The sequence below is a fragment of the Wyeomyia smithii genome, chromosome 3 (assembly GCF_029784165.1).
Source record: "Wyeomyia smithii strain HCP4-BCI-WySm-NY-G18 chromosome 3, ASM2978416v1, whole genome shotgun sequence".
Taxonomy (NCBI): domain Eukaryota; kingdom Metazoa; phylum Arthropoda; class Insecta; order Diptera; family Culicidae; genus Wyeomyia; species Wyeomyia smithii.
Genome location: NC_073696.1, coordinates 59,644,946 through 59,662,679, shown reverse-complemented (window position 1 = coordinate 59,662,679; position 17,734 = coordinate 59,644,946). Strand labels below are relative to the sequence as shown.

The window sequence follows — 17,734 nt, the reverse complement described above, 5'->3', positions numbered from 1 at the left end:
GTCGTTTTTTCTAGGAAGCATAATCCAGCTCAGCTGCAGCTCCTACTAACGGGTAAAACGATCTCTCAGGTTTTAGTCGCTAAATATCTCGGGGCCTGGTTCGACTCTAAATGCACCTGGGCTTGTCATATTAGGTATCTGACACAAAAATGCCAACAGAGGATTAATTTTCTTCGTACGATTACCGGAACCTGGTGGGGAGCCCACCCAGGAGACCTTCTAAGGCTATACCAAACAACGATATTGTCTGTAATTGAGTACGGGTGTTTCTGCTTCCGCTCCGCAGCAAACACACATTTGATCAAACTGGAACGAATTCAGTATCGTTGTTTGCGTATTGCCTTAGGTTGCATGCAGTCGACCCATACGATGAGTCTTGAAGTGCTAGCGGGTATTCTTCCGTTGAAACATCGTTTTTGGAATCTCTCTTACCGGTTGCTAATTCGATGCACAGTTATGAACCCATAAGTAATTGAAAATTTCGAGAGGTTGGTCGACCTTCAATCTCAATCCAGATTTATGACTTTATATTTTGACTATATGGCTCAAGATATTAATCCTTCTTCATACGATTCCTCCAATGTCGCTTTTTAAGATACTTCTAATAATGCTATATTCTTCGACACCACCATGAAACAAGACATTTCTGGTATCCCGTATCAATTGCGACCCCAAGAGATCCCTAAAAAAAATTCCAATAAGTTTAAACATGTTAGTTATGATAAAAGGTTTTACACTGACGGATCTAATCTAGATGAGTCCACTGGCTTCGGTATTTTCCACGAAAATTTTACCGCCTCCTACAAACTCGATGCTCCTGCTTCCGTGTACGTCGCAGAGCTTGCTGCCATTCAGTACTCTCTTGGGATCATCGAAACCCTGCCCATAGACCACTACTTCATCTTCACAGACAGTCTCAGTACCATTGAGGCTCTGCGATCGATGAAGACTGTGAAGCACACCCCGTATTTCTTGGGGAAAATACGGCGGTTTTTAAGTGTTTTAACAGATAAAAATTACCGGGTTACCTTAGCGTGGGTCCCTTCTCTTTGTTCCATTCCGGGCAATAAAAAGGCTGACGCTTTAGCTAAGGTGGGTGCTATTGATGGCGATATTTACGTAAGACCAATTGCTTATGATGAATTTTATAGCATTTTGCGTCAGAGAACACTCAACAGTTGGCAATCATCATGGAACTCAGATGAACTGGGACGGTGGTTACATTCCATTTTTCCTAAGGTATCGACGGAAGCATGGCTCAAGGGGTTGGATGTAGGTCGGGACTTCATTCGCGTGATGTCCAGACTTATGTCCAATCACTATACGGTAAACACGCATCTCTTTCGTATAGGGCTTGTAGACAGTAATCACTGCGTTTGTGGCGATGGCTACCATGACATCGAGCATGTTGTTTGGTCGTGTACCGAATACTGTGGTGTTAGGTCCGAGCTTATAGATTCCCTTCGGGCCCGAGGAAAACAACCGAACGTACCCGTTAGAGACATTCTGGGAAGCGGTGATCTCCAGTACATAGCTATACGGGTTTATAAAAAATGCTGGCATTAAAATTTGATTTCTTTTATCTATTTGCTAGAATACAATTTCTGTCACAAACTGAAAGAGAATGATACACACGGCTAGAGACACAAAAACGAAGACTCGGCATCTCTATGTTTACGCAGACACCTCAGACCAAAACTGCTCAAATAGAACATCACTGGTTAGCCACGTACAAATGAATACATTCTGAAATATAAAACAGTTAAAAACAAAATTGTAACACCTCTCCTCTCACCTTAAATCCCCACTAGCTCGTAGTCGGCCGCGAGAATAAAAAAAAGGCCTCCCTCTTTTCCCTGCTAATTTAGAATTTAAAAAAAATGTACTTGGCTCAGTTAAACATAAATTGTATCGTGCCGTGTCAAATAAACTATTTAAAAACAAAATATCCAAACACGCCAACAGTTTGGAATTCATTACACAGCTAAATCATGAGCATCACAAAAGAGGTCAAAATGCTGCAAGCTAAACCACACTTATAAAATCCACACTAGAACGGATGCATTAAGAAGGACAAGCTCATATCTAAAAACAAAAGCCAACAGAGATTGAAAAAATGCTGCACACGAACTTTACATTACTACTCGATATTCAGCAGAAATACTTTAAAATATAACTGAAATGCAGAGTTGTTACAGAAGCCTTGATCAACGGATCGCCGGCGTCACACTATTTTTCCGAGTGGGTAGTAAGTAATAAGGAAGGTTCATGGATGGTTTTCCGGCAGTTAACCGCAACAATCGCCATGGCGAACGAAAACATGCGGGTAGGCATGTTTTTGAGTTCTTTCTTCGTTTTATTTATCAATTTTCGCGACAAAATTGTTGGAGTACGATGGTTGGTTATAATTTCGGCTGAGCAGTCTTGAATAAGTAGAACTATCTGGTTTTTTACTGTCCGACGTTTCGTCACTGATCAGTGACAACTTCAGGGGAAAATAATTCTTGTTCGTTCACATCCAGACAAGGAACGAACAAGAATTATTTTCCCCTGAAGATGTCACTGATCAGTAACGAAACGTCGGACAGTAAAAACCAGATCGTTCTACTTATTCAAGACTGCTCAGCCGAAATTATAACCAACCATCGTACAATTCCCAACAGTCGAACTCTCATACAACAATCATTGTTGGAGTAGATTTTAATCGTCAGTTTCGCCAAGAAACTCTCAATGGGGCCAGCCAGGGGACGCTCCATCTCGTACAACGATTGCTTCGAGTAGTGGGCCGATGGTAGGTCCAAACAGTACACCACGTTTTCGCCCTAATGGTATGTTTTGATGAACGACGCAACTTCCGGCAGGCACTTCTTATTATAAATTTCCCCGGCCAGTCTGGAGCGAAAAAAGAGTGGCTTTGACATCCCCTTCTAGCTGATTGTCAGCTACACAGCAGAACCTTCTTGAGGAATTTGGTGTGTAACAAGAAATTCACCTCGCAGCTCACTTTCTTCGTGGAGGAAGTAAAATACGAAGTGACCTGCCAGTCGTTACCATCCATGTTCGCCAGGTAATTTTCACAGTTTGGCCGGTGGCACCAACCTCCTGACGATGTAGCCACTCTTCCCTCGGTCCTCCTCTTCAGCATTCTTTAGAGCTTCTCATCGCTCAGGTTCTTCGGCCGTTCGGAGCCGGGTTTTTTTTTCGATGCTTTGATTCTTGTCCAATAGTGCCAAGATATTGTAGATGCCGAAACTTGCATATCCGGCTTCCACGAAGTGTCGCCCGATATCCGTATTCTTTCGCACACTTGTGAATGAAGAAGTTTCCCTGTTTTTGCTATCACGATTAGAGTTCCAGTTTTTTTTCTGCTGTTTCATGGGTTACTATGATTGATGCTGCATGGGTTGTTTCGTTAGTGCGTGTAAAGGTAAACCCATGAAAAATCGACAATTTTTAAGGCTCAACAGTTTTGTCTCCTCGAAAAAAGTCTCCATCCTAAATTTAAACTTAAGCGGACTTCTGGTAAGGCTTCACTTACAATAGTGAAAGTCTCAGTTTTTTTACCAATGAAAAAAATGCACAAGAGAAGCTCTTGAAGTTTTTGAAATCGAAATTTTGTTTGATAGCAAATCGATAGAATTGCATGAAATCCTCAGCTTTTTAAACTCTCGCTCAACGATATCTATTGAAAAACAGTCGCTCGCACATGTGCACGGCAATTTTAAGTTTCGAACATAGACAACATTACATTTTTTTTTGGTTTTGTTCCGAGATATTTTCCGAGTGGGTACTACTACCAATACAACCTACATCAACCGCCGGCCCTGATCGCAGAACAGCAGGAGAACGGGTGAAAAACACGAATGGACTGTGGAGTAGTATTTACGATGCCATCGAAACTACTGCGAGACAGGTAATAAGTACGACGCACAGTGCGTTGAGCCATAGACAAAAATCGTTTTTTTTATTTGGGTGCACCAAGAACCCCGAAATGTTTACGGATACCTCCTGGGTTGTAAACAAGTATTGGTGAGCTTTGGGAAGCATCACAAAAATGATTACAAGCATATTGAGCATCAGCGTCCATAGCAATCATCAGTTTCACATTTCGTGCTAAATTGTTGCTTGTTTTCTAAACGTTGGCAAAACTTAACACTTCATTATAATAATAATAAAACGCCTAAACGAATGCGGTTGAATAATTCGAACTTCTTCAACCAATCTTCAGCAAATTCATCAAGGAAAAAATAATGCCGATGAATGACCAACACTTATTTGCTAGAAATTTCATTTAAATCAATACAGGTTCATTTAGGTACCGTAAATTATCGGTGAAAGTAGTATCATTAATTATCGGTAAAGTTTTCTCAATGAGCATACATTAAGTTTTCGTTTTTGTTTATCGGTGCGCGGTTTTTTTTTAGTTTTTTTTTTTTTTTATTTTTATTCTCGCTTATTTTCCGTCGGTCTAGTTCCGCCACTGTTGTGGCCAATCACCGACGCCCAGGGAGGTGACTCCACACCCAGGACCCTAACTCACGACCCGTTTATTAACGGACCGGCGCCAACGGCTTTACTTCCTCATGCGATGGAAGGCGTGATCCCAGAGATTTTTCGCCTCAGAAAATCTCCCGGTGTCGGCTAGGATTGAATCTAGACCAGTTGGGTTGGTTGTGAGTGTTGTTTTAGTTTCTTACACACAGAGAAAAAAACTAACTTGTCTCTATCGTGAAAAATAACAAAACATTTATAAATGCTTTAAACCATAATTAAAGATGAAATATATTTTCCTGTCACTCATCAAAACCTTGATAACAACTGCTGAAAAACGTCTAATTGAGCTCTTGCTTTTTTAAGTTATTGAAATAAACGTAATTTTTTAAAATACATGAAGTATGCTGAGCTGGAGTCAACCTAGCATGAGTTTGATCGGTTCAATGTCAAATCATTTCCAATCTTAGAATTTCCGCTTGAATCGTTCTGGTCTCCAATTTCAGATAGCCCTGTTCAGTTTGCTTTTTGCTAAGATAGGACAATTTTACCCAATTCGCTAAATTAAATGATTGTCTTGGTAGTGCAGCTACGAAGTAAGGTTTTTCTGAAGTGCCAGCGCTTATATGAAAGATCCATTCTTTCAGTATATATAATTATTTATAACGCACTAGCGTCTCCGCACTAAGAAATGCACTGTTAGATAAAATTGCAGAAAATACTAAAGTTACAATTCCGTCTACTATTTGTTTTAATCTAAACATATAAAAATGCAGCTCTGTCTGTCTGTCTGTCTGTCTGATTCATATAGGCTTGGAAACTACCGAACCGATCGGTGTGAAATTTTGTATATAAGGGTTTAAGGGGCCAGGAAAGGTGACTAAGATAGTTCGAGACCCCTCCCTCTTCTGCAAGGGAGGGGTCCCATACAAATGACACACAAATTTCTGCACATCTCGAAAACTAACCAAGCAAATGGAACCAAATTTGGTAGGTGGATGTTTTTAGGGGTAATAAATATATCCATAATGGTTTGACACCCCTCCCTCTTCTAAAAGGGAGGGGTCCTATACAAATGAAACACGAATTTCGCACAGCTCTTCTGTGAGGGAGGGGTTCAAAACAAATGAAACACAAATTTCTGCTTATCTCGAGAACTAACCAACTAAATGGAACCAAATTTGGCAGGTGATTGTTTTTAGGTGTAACAAATATATCCATAATGGTTTGACACCCCTCTCTCTTCTATAAGGGAGGGGTCCCATACAAATGAAACTTAAATTACGCACAGTTTGAGAACCAATTAAGCGAATATAACCAAATTTGGCAGGTGAATGATTTTAGGTGTAACAAACATGTCCATAATGTTTCGACACCCTTCCTTTTTCTGGCATGTCTCCAAATACCATTTCGAAATCCAAGATGGCGACTTCCCGTTTCTGAAAAATAGCGGCAAATGACCAAATACCACCCAACATGGCTATTTCCGGAATTGTTATGATGCACTGAAGCCACACCCCCACATCGACCTCTGACAACACTTCGAATTGTAAGATGGCGACTTCCGGTGTCTGGAAAACAGCCGAAAATGACCAAATAACACCCAAAACGGTTCCTGAAAAATAGCCCAAAGGACCAAATACCACCCAATATGAGTATCACCGGATCCAGAATGATGCAAGGAGCTATAAATTGACCTTAGACAACAGTTTGAATTGAAAAATGGCAACTTCGAAAATAATCGAATACTACTACATATGGATATATCCGTAATCGAAATGATGTGGAGAAGCATTGACCCTGGACACCATTTTGAATTAGAAGATGACCACTTTCAGTTTCTGGAAAACAACGAATATAACTGAAATGCACCCAATATATATCCGGAATAGAGGTCATGTACAAAAGCCAAAAGTCGAGGATGTTTTCATTCCGATAAAACCAATCATTTTTAAACGATATAATCCAATCGCACGGAATGAATGAATTTGAAATGTTTAAAATTATTAAATTAAACACTGAAATAGGCGGGACGAAGTTTGCCGGGTCAGCTAGTCTTCTAAACATATAAAAATGCAGCTCTGTCTGTCTGTCTGTCTGTCTGTCTGATTCATATGGGCTTGGAAACTACCAAACCGATCGGCGTGAAATTTTGTATATAGGGGTTTTAGGGACCAGGAAAGGTGACTAAGATAGTTCGAGACCCCTCCCCCTTGTGCAAGGGAGGGGTCCCATACAAATGAAACACAAATTCCTGCACATCTCGAAAACTAACCAAGCAAATGGAACCAAATTTGGCATGTGGATGTGTTTAGGGGTAACAAATATATTCATAATGGTTCGACACTCCTCCCTCTTCTACAAGGGAGAGGTCCCATACAAATGAAACACGAATTTCGCACAGCTCAAGAACCAAGCAACCAAATACAACCAAATTTGGTATGTGAATGTTTTTAGAGGTAACAAGTATGTCCATAGTGGTTCGACTCCCCTCCCTCTTCTGTGAGAGAGGGGTTCATAACAAATGAAACACAAATTTCTGCTTATCTCGAGAACTAACCAACTAAATGGAACCAAATTTGGCAGGTGATTGTTCTTAGGGGTAACAAATATAATGGTTTGACACCCCTCTCTCTTCTATAAGGGAGGGGTCCCATACAAATGAAACTCAAATTACGCACAGCTCGAGAACCAATCAAGCAAATTCCGGTTTCTGAAAAACAGCGGCAAATGACCAAATACCACCCACTATGGGTATTTCTGGGATTTTTATGATGCACTGAAGACACAAATCGACCTCAAACAACATTTTGAATTGTAAGATGGCGACTTCCGGTGTCTGGAAAACAGCCTAAAATGATCAAATACCACTCAATATGAGCGTTTCTTTAACCAGATTGACGCTCGGACGCCCGAAATTATTTTGAAATCCAAGATGGCGACTACCGGTGTCCGGAAAACAGTCTTAAGTGTTCACTTATGTTCGAGCGTCTTGATAGAAAAATTTTCACTACACTTTTCACTTTTTATTCACTTTCACTATTTAATTCTATCACTTTTCACTTTTCACTTGCAAATACGTATTACGGCACTGACATAGTGCCTTCGTCAGTGCTTATTTGGACAGTCCAAATAAGCACTGACGAAGGCACTATGTCAGTGCCGTAATACGTCTTTGCAAGTGAAAAGTGAAAAGTGATAGAATTAAATAGTGAAAGTGAATAAAAAGTGAAAGTGTAGTCTAAAGTGACCAAATACCATCCAATATGAGTAACTCTGGAACGAGAATGAAGCTGAAAATTGACCTCAGACACCATTATGAATTGTAAGATGGCAACTTCCGGTTTCTAAAAAGCTGCCAAAAATGGCCGATTTCCATACAAAATGAGTATCTTCGGAACCAGAATGATACACAGGAGCTAGAATCGACCACAGACACCATTTTGAATTCGAAGATGGTGACATCCGGTTTCTGGAAAACAGCCGAAAATTACCAAATAACACCCAATATGAGTGTTTCTTGAACCAGAATGACGCCCAGGGGCCAGAAATTGTCTCCAAATGCCATTTACAAATCCAAGATGGCGACTTACGTTTCCGGATCACCGGACCCAGAATGATGCAAGGAGCTATAAGTTGACCTTAGACAACAGTTTGAATTGAAAAATGGCAATTTCTGGAAAACAGCCGAAAATAACCGAATACTACTGCATATGGATAAGTCCGTAATCGAAATGATGTAAAGAAGTCAAGCATTGACCCTGGACACCATTTTGAATTAGAAGATGACCACTCTCAGTTTCTGGAAAACAACGAAAATATCTGGAATGCACCCAATATATATCCGGAATAGAGGTCATGTACAATAGCCAAAAGTTGAGGATGTTGCCATTCCGATAAAACCAATTATTTTTAAACGATATAATCCAATCGCAAGGAATCAATAAATTTGAAATGTTTAAGATTATTAAATTAAACACTAAAATAGGCGGGACGAAGTTTGCCGGGTCAGCTAGTGGAATATAAAAACACCGTAGTCCAACGCCATGCGAATGAGTCTTAGTTACCACCCTCCTACTTTATTTATAAGTCACAAATATATTGTTAAGCCCATTCGAAGAATATTTTAGTTTTTCTAAATCATTTTTCATTTTCAGCCGGATGAATATTGAAAATTTCGATTCTAAGTACCATGTCAGCCCCAGTTTAAGCAAGTATATGTCATTTTCAGTGCCTAAACTTTTTTTTTTATACCGGATTTATATCTGCTACCCAGATCCAATTTTAAAAGTGCTCCTACTCAGATTTTGTAAATCTTGGATGAATTCTTATATTTGCAGCATTCCTTAATATTGGTTTCTATGTATGATTTTTTTATGTAGTTTGATGTAAAAACATATTTTCCCGAGCTTGGATTAATTTCAGCTTAACCCTGTAGTGCCCAAAATAATTTTCAGAGGGACTTCGGAAAATCTCTTCGAAACTTTATAAACATTTTTAAAGTATTGATTGAAGCTTTTTAGAGGTTCAACTGAAGACCGTCTAAAGGCGGCACTGGGCATTAGAGGGTCAAGGGGTAACAATGGCGCCATTGAAAAATTGGAATTTTCATTGTTTTTTCGACGCCATTTTGTTTTACAGCCAAATATAAAATCAAAGAGTTTTTGTCTACATATAGGGTGTTGCATCATGATCGGACCAGTCAGAAAATGTACCATGATCGGACCATTTTTTATATGCGAGATTTCTCAACTATTGAATGAAAAACAGTATCAAATATGTAGCAGCATCATCAGAAAACTTGTTTTGATGATGTTCAGAAGGTTTTATTCAGATTATTTAAGTATTACTATTATTAAAAAAGTTTTAAAAAATGATCTATTTTCGAGCACAATTTGCCCTTACAATTTTTATTAAGTCTTGTTTTCAAGCAGTGATTTTTTAATCAAATATTTAAAGATTGCAGTATATTTTCCAGTAGTATGCTTCTGCAACATTTAAATTTAATGTAGGAACACTTTTTATATGAAATATTTGCTTTAAAGTTGGAACTTTTGGTGAAACGCGAAGGTCTGTTTTATATCATGATCGGACCAGTCTACTTCTGAGACATCACCGTTTCACTTTGCTAATGCTTGGTATACCCAATGAAGGATTTCACGTTCAATTCATTGGAACAGAATATAAATAAAGAAGCTTATTTTCTATAGAATAAAACCTTTCAAAAACGACGTAAGGTTCGCAAACTAATGCAAAACCGTTTAAAACTTCACTATTAATAACTCCCTAAGCTTCAAATAGGGAAAGTATAACTCAGTGTCATCCTCATTTAGCAAGCACTTTCTCCAGCGAATTTTCGATTAGTTTACGAGAGAGTGATAAATTAAAATATATGACCGATATTTGAAAATGTTTGGTTATCGTAACTTTGAACGAGGCCTTTAAAACATGTTTAGCTTAATAAAAACGGTCTAAGATATCCAATACAATGACAAATATGGCTAAGGTTAGCTAAGGGATATCTTTCTTTAATATATCTTAAACTTTGATTCAAGTTTTGAGAAGTATGACACAACAGCTTTCATTCTTTTAAACAACTTTATCAAATAGATGCGATAACCACTAACAAATCAGTTTTTATAAAATGAAGAGATAGCCAATCTCACTAAATTGAAATCGCATAGTTAGCAGCGCTTTCGCGAGATATTTCAACAAGCAGTTGAAATGCTATAAAAAAATAACGTTTTTAAGAAAATGTTAAGGTTTAAAATTAAAGAAAAAATTAAACAAACAAAGAAAAGCTTCTGAGTGCTTTAACAGCATGGACACCAATTATTTTTCAATAAATACATACTATTCTAACAATTTAGTGAGAAAATTTGGCTCGAGTTGGTAAAATGTCAATAAACGTTTTATATTTTGAGTGGAATTAATATAATATATACAGTCATACATCGATATAAGGCAACTTAATTTTTTTTCGTTGCGTTATTTATTTTTTTTTATTCTCGCTTATTTTCCGTCGGTCTATTTCCGCCACTGTTGTGGCCAATTACCGACGCCCAGGGAGGCGACTCCACACCCAGTCCCTAACTCACGACCCGTTTATTAACGGACCGGCGCCAACGGCTTTACTTCCTCATGCGATGGAAGGCGTGATCCCAGAGATTTTTCGCCTCAGAAAATCTCCCGGTGTCGGCTAGGATTGAATCTAGACCAGTTGGGTTGGTTGTGAGTGGATCACGCCACCCCGTTGCGTTATATCGAGTTACGTTATATCGAAGCTCGAATTTTTTTTTCATTGATGTAAAATTCTTGATGGTTACTCAAAGGTGCGCAAAAACTTGTTCCCCTTACCTGGCAGTATATATAAACCTGTCTTTTGCCCCTTTATGACAACTTTCGTAGACAAACATAACCAGTCACAAAACATTATCCACCTAGTGGTGAGACCCAGCCTCTCTCATTCGAACTTATTATTTGTTCAAATAGAATTACACAACGCTCAAAACCTAATCATTTTTCTCTGTTTTTTCTGGTTGTATTACTAGATTTTGAAATTTTTTTGATTAACTTCGAGATAGACGTTATTCCTACGTCAAAAAGTCAGACACTGGAAACGAAAAAAAACTTAGTCAAGAAGGGCGGAACCCTATTTCTCAGTTCTCGAATCGATGATTCCAAATCTCGAATACCAATCATCTACATGAAGATCTCATACCTACCCTTTCTACTGTCGATGCAATGTGATTTACTATGTAGAATTATGATAATTGTGTTTAATTGGGTTGGCAACAATCTTTGTTGTAGTGGGTAATTTTCAAAATTAAATATTATTGTTCCTGTCGTAGTCTCGATAACACTTAATCTATTGCCTTTTCTTCTGATAACGTTACTTCAAAAAGATGCACATGACTTATCGTTCATTTGGTCGAGTAATTTTAGATTTTATGGTCAAACAGAACTTTGGCCTCGATTTTGGTAAACTTTCTCACAAATTGTCAGAAAACAAATTTCATTGTTAACCATTTAATCCATGGTAAACAGTTCTTTTTATCTATTTTTGTCTGTTTTATGTTTTCTATAACTAACTAACATGAGAAGTTATGTTTTTTATTCAAATGATTCATTATTTTTTCAACGTATGTAAAAGTCATCATTTTAAGAGTTTTTGTGTGTTTTCGTTTAACATCTATTGTCTCGTTCACCAACCATGTTTGTCTTTCGTCAATTTTCACGTAAAAAAAAATCCATGACTTAGTTATTCTTTTTTTCGGTTTTTTGTTATTATCAACTATTGTTCCATTCATTACCTCCATATTATTTATTTTGCATTATTTCGTAATTCATATTTGAACTTCAAGGGAGAAAACAGTTCGATGTTGCCCAATTCTGGAATTTTTCTTCATTGTCCCGTTTTTTCTGCTGTTGATTTTGCTGTATTTAGCATTACGGAAAACATTAAAAACATGTAAAAAATTAAAAAGCAATTTATTTTCTGTTAATTTTCACCACTTTATATTGCATTACCAACTTTTCGAAAAGGAGAGATAAAATCCTCAGAATGACTAGTGTTGACATCGAAAAACCACTGTAGCGGAAAACACAGAATATTACTCTCCCATTTCTCAAACTGACAGCATTTTAACAATTGTACTCTTTTACCATAAATATTTCGAAAGTCCATGCACCTCCATAACTTCAAACTTTTAACTGGTTCATGGTAAAACTCGGAAAAAAAATGATTCTGCGAAACTACTTTTAAACGGTTCTTTATTAAATGACTTTTCGATGATGAAAAATTTCTATAAAAGGATTTTTATGGTAACGAAAACTCTTCTGTGTTATTCCGCTGAAACATCAAAAACCCGTGTTCCACGTTATCTCACGTTATCTCAAACGCGCGAAGTTGATGCAAACAAAATATAACATTTAATCAGTCTCTTGCTTGCCATTCCACCGCAACACACGATCGAAAAAGTTTGCTTCTGATGATGAAAATTACGCTCGCTAAAATTATAAATAACAATTTCTGGATAATTTGATTAGTTGTTTACAAAGTTTTGTGCCGAGACAACAGGAGCAGTGTTATGCAAAAACGGCTGTAGCATATGGAAACACATCAATCTACAACATCTTACCTGCCGTACTGAAAACGCTCGCTAGTCAGTCAGTCATTCCGCTCCAACTGTGCCTCCCGCGAGACGACAACACAAACAATCTGTCATCAGCGATAATTGAAACAAACTTTTTCGGTAATACAATGTCAGCTTTTCCGTCGCCTTCATTTGTTCTATATTTTCTGGCTGTCCTTTACTTTCGGTTTCACATGCTCATCCGGCGTGTTTATTCAATTGTCTTTCATTAATTTTAATTGAATTTATGTTAATTCATTCTATCTTAGAGACGGCCGCACGCAGAAATCGCATTCCGGGAATGTCTGTATATGTGTGTGCGACCGACCAATTTGCCTACACGGAAGTCTACCAACGGAACTCTTGGCCACCACTCTTGGCCTCGGGCCGAAAAAAGTGAATTGATTCGATTAAAATTCAATTCACTCTCAGTTTGACTTTCGGGACCCGAACCGCCTGCCGTCCCGCTGCTCCGGACACTTTTATCTCCTAGCTGACCTTACGACGCATTCATGCTCAATTAGGGATTCCTTTTTTCATCATTCTATTATCTTAACCTCGTTAGTATCTGCTTGAAGCAGATTTTTCTCACCAGCCAGCCTCTCGACTGCTTCTGTTGAGTTTTGTTTGGCTTTGATTTCGACCTTACAAGCTACTTTCTTCATCTTTCTGTCTGTCTCTATATATATTTTTATGTATAGGATTCTGTGTGTTGTAGACTGTTGGTATTTTAGAACTACTTCGACATTGTTCGGCAGCACAAACATTCAATCCAACGGAGACGGATGTACACAGGACTCTTGTGCGCGACGGATCGAATGGTTTATCTTTCTTTTCTTGTTTTTTTTTTTGTTTTTTGGGACAACTAGAATAATGCAGATGAAATGTTGTTTCTTTTCGTAACATGAAACATTGGATTTTTTTGTGTCAATAAAAGTTTTTCCACTTTCATCGTAAGTTTTTGTTTTTTTGATTGCTGTTTTTTTTTCTTCTTCTGAATGTTACATATTGTAACTGTACCTGTACAAATTAGTTATCTACTTCACTAATGTGAATTAACTTGAGTTTGATTCACTTTCATTACACGATCATTTATCTCTTATTTACAAAATTAAACTTAAACATCTTCGATGTTCGGATGATGATTATTGTGTTTATTTTTCTACTGGTACAATCAATGCAGAGTACTTTTACGTTTCCAAGGATGACTGAAACATTAAGTATGTATCACAGAGGTTCCCTCAAAATTTAAAAAAACATGTCAGAGCGGACTACTTGAACCGTAATGCAATGCCTGGTATTCTCCACTTCGGAAAGTAAAACAACCTTTCTGACAGTCACAAAATATCTAATCAATCAATCCAGTCGTTGCGGATTGAAGGCCCTTAACCCAATTTTGGCAACCACCAGGAATTTACGCGTGGTAAATATACAAATACCGACTTGCATTATTGCGCTGCCGCTCAGTCTGCACGGTTTGCCTTTCCAATTGCATTAGAGAGTGTGTTTAGGCCAAACCTAATTATCCCCGAGCAGGAACAGCAACTGCCAAATGACAGATTCTATGCGGGGCCCACCGTTACAATTCACGACGCAATCAATCCAAAACCAATTTCCAGGGGGCAATAATTTTGCAAACTCAAAGGCACATTTTGGCCACAGTTCCGCACGCTGAGAGCAATAATGGAGGAGGGGGGAGGTGTAGCACTGTCATGATACGGTTTGCGGGGAAAAGTAACTACCTTTCCCGCGTTGGGTGTTATCGTGTGTCACATTTGAATGGATGTCATCCGGTGTTCAATTGCCGAATAGGTTCCACAATTGTCTCGTGTACGCACACAGTTCGGTACACGGGCACGGGTGCGGTGGTGTAGAATTTACATAATGCACAACCGGGCTGGGCTCACGAAATTGAGTTCGAGCTGGAAGTTAATTTGCGACGCAACTGCGCAATTTTACGGCAACGCCCCCCGCCGGCTTGTTACTGGATGGCGAAGTGATCGTAAAAATTACCTGCGACGGTAAATTTTCGATAATAATTTACTGAGAATCAATAAGAACCAAAAGCAAAAATCTAAATTTTGAACATTTTGATACTTCAAAATAAGATTCCAAAAAGTTCAGATTGTGACGATATGATGTGAAGTGATGTTTTTGTTAAAATATGAAAATAAATCTGATAAAACTTCAAAATATTCAAGGCCATTGCAAAAGAAACTACAACAAACATATGTTTGAGCGTGCTCTGATAGATAAATGAGTCCTAGAATTTAATATTTTCTCCAATCAATAGAGTTTACGTACTTTTAAACGAGAATAAAATATTCCCTTATTTGAAAATTTGAATTAGACGTTTTCAGGGTGGAGGCAACGGGAAAAGAGATATAATTTCGTTTGTTGATGCGCCATCAAACGCAAAATAAGCGCTTCAAACGGATAACTTTACAACAATCCCGAAAACAGTTTCTTACCTCACAAACAAGTCAATTCAACCAAAGCCGATTGAAAACCCATCAAACTTTAGACCTCGAAGGGTGGCATAAAAAACCCAACAATTATAAGCAAATCAGCAGAATGTTGTACAAATTCACCAACCAATCTTACTCATCACCACGACAATGTGAAGTTCGAACATACCGAGCGTGCTATACGTGCCGTGAAGCATGACAGCTGCGTCGGTTGCCAGAAATCCTCTTGGAACCTACTGAGAAATAGCTCCGCATTCGGTCGCAAACAGCAAATGAATCATGTGGGGTTTCCGAGCCTGCTAGCGCTTTGTATTGTGGCTAAGCCTCTTAGCTGCAATTTTCGTTTTTTTTTTCAGCGACAGTGATACAATGGTTCTCAGTTTTCCTTTCTTCCCCAAAGCACTCTGCATTCCAATTCATTGTACAGATATACAGCTTTTTTTTTTAAATAGAAGATTAAAAGGACTCGGACAGAAACAATTTTTCATTTGCTTGATCTGTTTTTGTACATCGTTTTACGTGTGTATGTGTATGTGTATATGCATTTATGTGTGCTTGAGAGAAATTGTTTCATTCGTCTACTGTTTAGTTTTTTCTCAGTTGGTTTCATCCCGACAGATATCAAATCTCCTTGCTGCTTTTAGCGCACTGCATTATCCGGTGATCATGTTATGCTTTACCGGCTTCAACTCTGACGTTATATTTTGACTAGTATACAGCGTACAAAATAACTATAATGTCATAGAGGAAAAAGAACCCGATTCCAACTGTTTTGTGATGAAGCGAGAAAAAATATGTACAACTTTCTACAATCTGTCTGCTCGCCAGCTGGGGAAATTATAAATGAATCATACATAACATTTTAAATAACAATTGTTTTAATATCCCATCTCACTCGTAAATGACAAGTTAAATAATCAATGAAACAAAAGTTGCAGCTTTACGATATTCCTACGTCCGGTCTATCTCAAATGGAAGCTCAACTGGATCAAATACTCTGAATTGTAGTACATCAGAAAACAACATCAAATCATGTCTGTACAATAACTTATCCTACGATGCTTGAAGCAAGACTACTCTTCGAAATTAACAATCCATGCTACCAGTGGGCCTGTTGCAGTTAGTACCTTAATCTAGCAATAAACAACGCTTTGCTATCATTAAACTAAAAGCATAGCTTTTCCACGACAAAAAAAACCATCGTGTGCAGTTTATTCCAACAAGCAAAAAAAAAAGAGAAACGAAAATTTCAAACAAATCGGCAAACTAGAGCGTCGAATGCTGCCGACACTGCAGATTGTACCGGAAACAATTTCCCAAAGCTGGCTGACCCACAGCAGTACGCGCCGCTTCCATCACGTGGGATGTGTTGGCGAAGGGGGGAAAAAAGGAGGAAAAGCACGCCGTCCTTTCACAGTACATTTCTTGCGCTCCAACTTAACGCAGAGGATGAAAAATTATTTCGGAGACGCGCGAGGGATGTTCGTTCCTTCAAATGTTTGTTTTGTTGTGCTCTCTGACTTTTACTGTACTGCTGCTTGATGTTATTATTATTTTCATTAGTGTTATTATTATTATAATCATTAGTATTTCTTTTTTTTTTGTTCATTTCCTTCACTACTTTACCGGATTCTGTCGGAACTATATCATCGATGTCGTACGGAGAAGGAGCAGGCGGCCCCGTGATTCTTTCCACTGCTGCTGGTCGGGAGCTGATTTATGACCAGTTTTATCTGACAGCCGGCCAGCGGTCGCCGAGCAAGGATAGGACCAGCACAATCAGACAGCAGCAGCCGGACAGGAGCAGATTACTTCGCTGCAGATGGGCTGCTTGGATAGCGGCCGGATGTTCGCCTGAGAGAGAGAGAGAAAAAAGAACACAGCAAGAATGGTACAGTAAACAGTCTTCTACCTTCCGAGGGATAGGCACAATGGGAAATGTTTATTGTGTTATCTAAGGTTGAGGATGATAAATTATGAATGTCAAGATTTGTTATATTTTTCAAAAAATAAAAACTATCTATTCTATCTATCTATTTATTCCATCGAAATTATGTCAAAATAAAAATATACAGTAAAAAATAGACGTTTGTTTATGAGACAAGGCCGCATTATTGACGTAAGACCACCATGTCGGCTTGTACTGTTTCAATGCTCGAAGTAGGTAAAGGAATTCGTATCTTCCTGCAAATTTAAAAAGAACTGCACAGAGTAAGGCAAAAAGTTGAACTCAATTCCATAGCGCCTTTTATTTTTATCCTAGCCTTATAGTGTCTTTGGAACAATTGTTCTTATGAATGACCCGCTTAATCCCGCTTAACCCGCTTAAAAAATTATGAAAAGTCCACTATACTAAAAATAAAATAAAACTAACTTTTTTATGTGAAGAGGTAGAGGAATGATTTATTCAGAAAAGATGTAGAAAATTCAAAAATATGAAACTTTGTTGAACAAAAGAAAATCCTATCTTCATTCGGTACAAAATTAAAGAGTATAGTATGTGGAACTTACTTAAAATTTGGTTTTTTGTACTTATCTTTTGTTGGTGGCATTTTACACGAGAAATGTTGTTGGAAGGAATTGTTGGGGCATACAAAACACATTTTTTTGCCAAAGATCATACATCTCCAAAATTTTCCC

General features: G+C 38.1%; 1 protein-coding gene across 2 annotated transcripts in view; it reads right to left on the bottom strand.

Annotated features, from left to right (window-relative positions):
* Positions 1-13,867: 13,867 nt before the first annotated feature.
* The window catches only part of LOC129726804 (SPEG neighbor protein-like), a 224,920-nt gene continuing 221,053 nt past the window's right edge, over positions 13,868-17,734 (bottom strand). For both annotated transcript variants that reach the window (XM_055683924.1, XM_055683923.1), the window contains one exon: positions 13,868-16,948. In XM_055683924.1, the coding sequence (XP_055539899.1) occupies positions 16,824-16,948 (125 nt within the window). In that variant the 3' untranslated portion in view covers positions 13,868-16,823. The remainder of the gene's footprint in view (positions 16,949-17,734) is intronic.